Consider the following 9,261-nt stretch of genomic DNA (forward strand, 5'->3'; position numbering starts at 1 on the left):
TAATTATAGATAAGCAATGAATAGAGACCAAATCAATGTGTATATATATATATATAAACATAAGAATTGACCAAAATCACCTACAAATATTAATATGGATTATATAGAACTAATTATAACACAAAGAAAGTACATAAATATATATATATATATATATATAATGGTACTTATCCTTTGTTTATGACCAAAATAAAGTTTGTAGAGGATTCAAATAAATCTGAACGAATTGAAATTACAATTGCAGATCAATGTATATATATTGCAATAGTGATGAGCGCATGATAGATAATCCAAATATATTCATATAGAACAGTAAACAGAGTATATATATGCCAAACAATATTAATATATACTAAATATATATATATATATATATATGCTACTTATACTAGATGCAAGTTCATACAAATATATCTATGCAATAAGCCGAAATCAAACAAATAATATATATATAATTGTTTATGATAAGTGAATCTAATTGCTACTTGCCAATTGGTTAATAAACACTATAATGATAAATGAATCGGATTGCCAATTACCATATAACTATTTATGAAAAATGCAGATATATAATACGTTTCAATTGACAATTGAAAGAAAGCAGAGTACACAACTCATTTCAAATGGCAAAGTAAAGAAAACAGAACACACTTTATTAATAAATCTATAAAGGCGAACATTAAATAAAGAATTGAATCAGTGTATTGTTTGCGAAAACAAAAACCCAATTCACCAATAGCCATAAAATTAAGACCCAGAATGTTTAAAATGTGAATAAAAGATTAAATAGAATTGTATATTCCACCGAAACAGTATAACAACATAGAAAATTAAATAACAGATAAAAGAAATTTAAAATCAATAGAATTTCCAACAAAATTAATCACAGTAGAAACTAAGAAAATTGTCTTAAGATTCTAATCCTAAATACAGTTTCTACTACTAAATACATTAACATCAAATACACACACATGAGAAAAAGATGATAGAAAAACCTGTTAAATTTTAGTCGAGGCAAGAATTTGATTTTTTGGCCTTAAGATAATTTTCGCCCTGCACTGGTGCTCAAAGGTTTAATAGATGATGAATGTCTCCTAGGATACAATGACTACTTTATGAGAATAGTAGCACTCCAAATTCGCAGAAACAACGAACAATCTTTGTGTTTCACTTTCTCTCTGTTTTTTTTTTTTTTTTTTATATGAATGAATCATGAAATCAAAATAACAAAAATTTCTTTCTATTCTTATGTTTCAACCACAGAAAAATTATTGTTATTATAGGAAAGATTACATCTATATGAAGAAACTCAATGCTTTAGAATATACGAAGCGTTAAAAGTTGCTTCATTTCCATTATCAGACACCTTTCCACTTTCAAGACGTGTTCTTTCTTTTTTCACTAAAACACTGTTTCTTATTATTTTGTTTATTTATTTATTTTGAAATAAAATTTCAGTATTTTAAATATTATGGCAACTAAATAAATAAGTAAATAATATTTATAAAATGTATATAAATTATCCATAGGAAAAGTAAGAGGTGAAAATTTTGAAAAGAGGATTCTAACTTTAGAGGCATGTAGTTTAAAATAACATTTCAAGATTGAGATATATTATGGCCACAACAGTTGCACAGTATTGGTTGCTTTGGATGCCTCCTAGCATTATGATACAGTCGGTAGCCTGTGCTATTGCATTCGGCATCAAGAATTCCAACTTCCTAACTTTGTTACCACTCAATTGCACTCCCGAAGATCGTCATGCTTGATAGTTGAAAATATTTCTGCCAGGAGAGCCACTTGTAGAACAAAAAGAGTATCTGACGGATCACATTTTCTTGGCCCTACTATGAGTCTAATTAAGACATTTTTATACCCTGCCTAAAGTGGAACTATATTACTAAACATTTTATGAGATGCCTGAAATTATATATACAGAGAAGCACGCCCTCTTTGATATATAAAACTTTGGTCTTGGAATTCACAGTGGAAATCATGAAAGCTAACATGACAATTAGAATCCTTTGAAAGTTTACTTTTGGATAAAAGATTACAGTTTAGTTTAGGAACATGGAGAATAGATTTAAGATCAATATTCTTTGAGATTTTTTCAAGCCTTTCCCTACAATAGGTAAGAAACTACCGTATGTAATTCTATATTTTCTATGCTAGAACAAGTTGAGGAGGTATTGAACAATTTAGAAAGACTGGTCCTATGATCAGAGGCTCCACAATCAATAATCCATGGAGCAAAATTTGAACAAAAAAGTGCACTAGGTACATTACCTGTTTGAGCAAGAGAAAGACTAGGCATACCAGATGATGAATTGGATTTTAGCAGTTTAAGAAGGTGATCCATCTGCTTCTTATTGAAGGGACATGCTTCAGCTTTATTGGTAGTAGGTGTTACATGTCTTGTTCTATCACCAGCCTTGTTGCTCTTCCAATTAGTGGGCTTGCCATCGATTTTCCATCAGGTTTCATGGGTGTGGCGAGGATGGTTGTAGTAATCACACCATATTCTTGGCTTTTCTTTAGCTTTCTTTGGATAATTTGCTGCATTTTTAGCAACAAATTTAGAGATAATTTGATACGAACCTAGGACGACCTGCTCCTAAATCCGTATTATATTAGCCCGGATCTAATTTGGATTAATTAATTCATTTATTTTGAATTGGGAATTAATTAATTTACAATGAAAATAATACAATAATAAATTTCCTAAACTTATTGTTCCAGAAAATAAATAAATAAAAACTAAAAAGTAATGGTAATTTCCTAAAACAAAAAGTAGAATCAAATTATGAAACTATAATACTAGCTTTTTGACTAACTTGTCTTTGACCATTCTTTGACCAAATTGAGCTCCAAATCAGCTTCAATATGCTTTTTAGGTTGCCAAATAAGCTGAATATGAAGTCCCACACGTTGCCCATGCTTGGAAGAGGAAGAAAAAGCCAACTCAGCAAAATACAGTAAAGACAGCACAAAATATAGTAAAAAACAGGCCAAATTTGAAGCCGTCCATACAAGCCCTTTTTGAATGCCTTTAAAGCTGCCTTGACTTGATTCCATATCCTATTAGACATATGAATTGAATCCATAAAGAGTTGGAACCATTTCATGCTGCCCGTTGTCCATATTTGCACCAAAACTGCTACCCGAGTCCGTATCGGCTTCCACCACTTGGATGCTTAGAATAGGCTTTGTATCTTCAAGTATGGACAAGCCTTGTTGAGAATTGATTACCCCCTGTATAAATGCTCCCAGGTTGTCCTTAAATCTCTTAATTTGAGCTATTGTGATTGGCCTAGTCTTCATCCGTGTCGGGTCAGCACCCCAGCGGGTTATCGGTTGAGCGGGCTCGGGCGGAATCACATCATAATTAATGCTTAACTCTCTACAGCCCCATTGGTGGTCTTCTAGCCCAACATTATGTTTCTACTACTTTCTTCTTTTCACATTTTTTTCAAATACTTCACCAATTAGAGGAAGAGGTGATCTGTCTATGATTCTTCCTCTTACTTCGTCAAACTTCACATGAGGCCAGCAAGGAACTTGTATAATTTATGAGCATCCACAATCTTCTTGTTGTGAATGGCATCTTCAGTAGATTTCCACTCGTAGTCATTGAACAAATCCAAAACTTGCCATAGTCGATAAATTAAGCACTTGGTGACTGTGTCATCTCCTTATCAGAGTTCATTGAGTTTCAAGATTAACTCATACATTTGGGACTGGTTCCTAAATCAAAATATATTTGGTTAATATTATCCCATAATTCCTTGGCTATGGAAGCACATGTAAGCATTGAATTTTTTGCATCCCTGGTAGCATAAGTCGCATCTTATGGTGCTGGTGCCCTCTTTTCTCCAATCAGATAGCCAATTTTCCCACACCCTTAAATATACATTCAATTGGATTGAGACCATTGATATGTGTAAGACGTACGATTCCGCAAGTATATGGGTCATATCAAGTGATAGAGTGATGAGAGAGTATTGTTCCCACGAGGATTGGTTTTAATATTAACTAATTAGCAAAATTTTGACTAATTGTTTTTATCTAGGCACCCAATTTATATGAGAAAATTGAAATTAAAAGCAAAGCATGAAATTAAACAATGAATTAAGTCACAAACATAAAATTCAACGACTTAAAATGGAATTATAGGGAACTAAAAGCCTTTAATTTTAATGTACCCTCTATCCTTCCTATATTTAACTCATTAGGTTGACAAAATACCAACTTTTATCCAATTTCTAGCCTAAAGTAATTCTAATTTAATCTAGTCCCTTTTTCCAAAGTGAAATTAGAATCTATGAGTTCTTAATGGAAATTAGAAATTCCTTTCCAAAATTCCTAAGTCCTCATGCCTTAAACCCTCTCTTTTATGGCTACCCAATTCCTAGTTAAATTTTCCAATATTAACTAGGGCCTAGGTTGTGTCAATCTAGTGATAAGTTCACCAATTTAAACCTTTTCAAGTTTAAAATAGTAAGTCTACCCAATACCCAAGCAAATTCCCAAATGCAAGAGTATATTGAACAATAAATACAAGATTAACACAAGAAAATTGGATAAAAAGAAAAATAAAAATTAACCCATTAATTAAATATCATCCAAGTAGAGGTTCCATCAAAATCCTAGATAAAAACTTAGTTACACATGTTCATAGTAAATACCATAACAAAAATCAAAGAAAAATCCCTAAAGGAAGACATAATATTCAATGATTAATAATACACCCAATAAAAAGTAGAGAATAAAATATGGAAAAGAAGAAAAAACTAATTTGTTTGAAGAATCTTGACGCTTCAATGTCTTGAAGGGCTTAAATCCTCTTCACTTGAAGTTTTCTCTCTCTAGCTTTTCTTTTTCTCTCTCTAAAATCTTCCTTGGTAAATGTGCCTCCCTTTTCATCTCTTTCAAAATGGTGGCTGCTTCTTTCATTAAACATTAGCTAAAATTGAAGATCTACCCTTCTTTTTTTTTATCAAAAGCCCTCTCCATTTGACACCTCAACATCCATTTTTTTATCCTCAGAAAAAAGGCTGAAAATGTAAAAAATGTGGTGTGCAGCTTAAGGGTACATGCCATTTTAGTATGGCTCCATGCCACTGTCTCTGTGAAGAAAGGTTGCTGGTTAGCATGGACTCAACCGTGAACCATGGTGTGAAGGGGAGGGTGGTGTGGAGCATGGGTTCACTCCATTTTGGCATGGACCATGGTGCGGAGCAAGGGTATACGGTATTTTGACGTGGAGCCTTTCCATTTTTTTTCCAAAATTGCTCCAAACTTGCCATTTTCCTCAATAGTATGCCATTATCTCCAATCTAAAGCTTTCCTTCAAGATTTTCAACAAAAAGCATTAGAAATAAAATAAAACTTGAATTTTTAAGCCATTAATCAAGCATTATGGGCTAAATAAGTGAGTAAAAACCTCACTTATCAACCATCATAAGAAATTATCACCATTCAAGCTGCATTTGGCTATAAATGATTTGGATAGAATGAGAATCAGTATGGGGCTTGGGAAATAGTGTTGTTGGACGGATTAGTGGAAGCAGTGGATACAAATGAAACTTTAGACATGGTTGGAAATAAGTTGTGCAAAGGGATGCCTAAGGTTTATTTTTTATTTTTTATTTTTAGGCAAAATTAAAAAGTGGGTTTAGGTTTTGATACCATATAAACTCTTAAAAGAGAATAGAATTAAAGAATTCAGTGCTTTGACTCTATTCACAAATGCTTTCCATGGGGATCCTCTTATAAAGGACATTATGAAACAAATTAAGAAAATATTCCTACAATAGCTGGCTGATTAATAGCTTTCCTATTTATATTATTGACCAAATCACACTATCTACAACTAATCAAATCTTCTAATATTCTAAATATCACAGTCAATCCCTATTTTCCAACATTTTCCAATAGAAGCATTAGCTAAGTAAAATGAAACTTTAAATATGAACAATGAAAATAAATGGAAGTTTTCTTTGAACAAAGCTTCCAATCGATGTGGTTGGCATTCAGACCAAGGGCACATACATTATAACTTATCCTTGTTTTTATGCATAATGTTATAGAACCCCTGCAACATTTACCTTTCTGTAATTAATACTCTTAAAAAAAACTTAATTGTGCTTTTATTATTTTTTTCTCCATATCCACAGATCAAGTATTACAATTAGTGGTGTTTTTCTTAATGGGCAGAGATAAGTCTCAACAGATCCAAAAAGTTGTTGAAGTTGCATTCGGCTAATTCAATATTGTACACCTCTACATGTTACCAAGTATCCACTTGGAATTGAAGACTACATTCAGGAAGTGTATCAACAAATAGATGTTGGAAGTGGAAAGAACGATGTAAGAGTCATAATAATCAATGGAATTGATGGTATAGATATGACCACAATACCAAAAGCTGTTTGCAATAACATTGCTGATGAATTTGAAGGTTCCAGCATCCTTGCAAATGTCAAAGAAATGCCGAAGTAATATCTTGGTTTTGTAGAATTACAAGAAATGCTTCCTTTTGACCTGCTTAGGGATAGAATTATAAAGGTTGGCAATACTCATAGAGGTATCAACATCATATGGAATAGGATTTGTCACAAAAGTGTACTTATTCTCAATGATGCTGATCAACTTGATCAGCTGGATTTGTTAGCTGGAGAAAATGATAGGTTTGGGTCAGGAAATAGAATCATCATAACAATCAGAAATAAACACTTTCTAACCACTCATTGAGCTAATGAAACATATGAGGTCGAAGGATGCCACTAACTCGAATATATATATGTAAAGCTGAGGGGAAGCTAAAATATTGCATTTACCATGGCCAACTTGGATGCCACTACCTTTCTTTTATCCAATGCCCCTGGAACTCAACATCTTGAGTTTCAAAGGCTCAGATACCCGAAAAAATTTCAAAGGCCATCTTTACAAAGCCTTGGAGCAGAAGGCAATTCATACTTTCATTGACGATGAGCTCAGCAGGGGAAATGAAATTTCTCTTTCACTTATCACAGCAATTAAAGAATCAAAGATCTCCATCATCATCTTCTCCAAAAACTATGCATCTTCACTGTGGTGTTTGGATGAATTGGTCGAGACCCTCAACTATAGGGAATTGTTTGGACAATTGGTTTGGCCAGTCTTCTTCAATGTGGATTCTTATGAGGTAAGAAATCACACAGGAAGTTTTGGGATTGCTTTAGCAGAATACGAAATAAGTTTGAAGATTAAGTACAAGAAAAAGCTTTCCAATTAGAAGGTTGCTTTGACCAAAGCTTCCAATCTATCTGGATGGCATTTATCTAAAGGGTATGTGCGTTTCCATATGTTATTCTTAAACACTTTCACAACTTGAAAATGTAATTAATTAAGATCCTCTGTTTTTATACATTAAACTAGTAGTTTTCTTTTCCTAGCCACATCAATTTTAATCACAACATGGTTAAAACCTTTTATTTTGTGCATGATACTTTGTTACAAGATTTTGTACTTCTTGTTACATAGTTAACATGTCGTTTTCTATGATAGTTACTCATATATAAACTCTTTCTTTCAATGGTATTATTCTTGATGGGCAGAGACATTGAATCTTAACTGATCCAAAAAATTGTGGAAGCCACATTGAACAAATTGAATAACAAACCTCTGCATGTTGCCAAATACCCTATTGGAATTGAAGTACATTTATAGGAATTAGGTCATTTAATAGATATTGCTAAGAAAAATGTGACAATTATAGGTATCTTTGGAATAGGAGGAATAGGTAAGACCACTATTGCTCAAGCCGTTTTCAATCAATTTGCTGATGATTTTGAAGGTTCCAGTTTCCTTGCAAATGTTAAAGAAACTTCAAAACTACATCTTGGTTTGTGCAATTACAAGAAATGCTACTATTTGATATTTTGGGTGACAGAGAGTTAAATGTTGGCAACATTCATAGAGGCATCAACATCATAAGGGACAGGCTTTGCCACAAAAGAGCACTTGTAGTTCTTGGCGATGTTGATGAACTAGATTAGTTGAAGACATTAGCTGGAGGGCACGAGCGGTTTAGTTCAGGAATTAGAATCACCATAACGACTAGAAACAGACACCTGCTACCCACTCATGGAGCCAATGGAATATGTAAGGTTTGGGGGGTTAAATCATCATGAAGCTCTTGAACTTTTCAGTTGGAATGCTTTTAAAAGCAATGAACCTGCTGAAGAGTATCTTATGCTTTCAAATTTTTCTATTCAATACGCTAGTGGCCTTCCATTAGCTCTTGAAGTATTGGGTTCCTTGCTTTGTTGTAAGACAAAACATCAATGGAAAAGTGCCATACATAACATAGAGAAGAAACCAGACAAGACATTATATGAAATACTTAAAATAAGTTATGATGCTTCACAAGATGATGAGAAGTTTATTTTCTTGGATATTGCATGTTTCTTTGTGGGAGAGGATAAAGATTATGTTATCAAAGTACTTGGGAATAGTAATTTTTGCTCAATTTGTTATCTCATGTTTGCTTTTAGTGAAAAAATACCAATTGAAGTGGAGGGTTTCTTCAAACAACAAGGAGCTGGGTCAACTATTCAATCAAATGATATTAAGCATGTTTCCCATCTCTTCTCAAGAAACAAGTGGGCTATTTCTTTGCAAAATTGTACTCAATTTCATATGTGGAAATTCCGCCAAGATCTCTTCTTTAGTTGGGGGAAGAATCCACACGAATAATTGGAGTTCTGATTGATATGTCTCTTGTGAAGATAGAGTCCAACAAGCTGAGAATGCATCACTTGATACAAGAAATGGGCAAGGAAATTGTCCGCCAAGAATCCCCTGAAGTTGGCAAGCGCAGTAAATTATGGCCTGCCAATGATGTTTTCGATGTACTTTCAGAAAACACTGTAAGAATAATCTACATTCTCTATCTAATAACTTCTAAAAAGGTTTTGTTGATATATTGTTCTCTTGATGCAAAATTAGATTACTTTTTTTCATTTTTTATTTAACTCCTAACATATGAAGTTCTCTCCTCTAAACATATTAGGGAACCATTAGGATTGAAGGCATTATGCTGAAGCTGCTTGAACAGAGAACTCTATACTTGAATGATAAATCATTAAAGAAAATGAAAAGGCTCCGCTTGCTTGTATTTAATAATGTATTCCTTTCTACAACCATTAATTGTCTTCCCCATGATTTAAGGCTTATTGAATTTCCTGGATACCAATTTCCCACCTTCCCTTTCAATTC

The 9,261-nt window shown here is 33.1% G+C and overlaps 1 protein-coding gene across 1 annotated transcript; it reads left to right on the plus strand.

The window, feature by feature from the left end:
• Positions 1-6,877: 6,877 nt before the first annotated feature.
• Positions 6,878-7,276, plus strand: LOC125422721 (disease resistance protein Roq1-like). Its single transcript, XM_048474839.2, has one exon. It carries the CDS (start codon positions 6,878-6,880, stop codon positions 7,274-7,276), a length of 399 nt encoding a protein of 132 aa, XP_048330796.2.
• Positions 7,277-9,261: the final 1,985 nt, after the last annotated feature.

This window comes from Ziziphus jujuba, chromosome 2 (assembly GCF_031755915.1).
Source record: "Ziziphus jujuba cultivar Dongzao chromosome 2, ASM3175591v1".
In the NCBI taxonomy this organism is placed as follows: Eukaryota; Viridiplantae; Streptophyta; class Magnoliopsida; order Rosales; family Rhamnaceae; genus Ziziphus; species Ziziphus jujuba.

What these genes read in the sequence shown, in the direction of transcription:
- LOC125422721 (XM_048474839.2), top strand. Translation starts at nt 6,878, where the DNA reads ATGCCCCTGGAACTCAACATCTTGAGTTTCAAAGGCTCAGATACCCGA.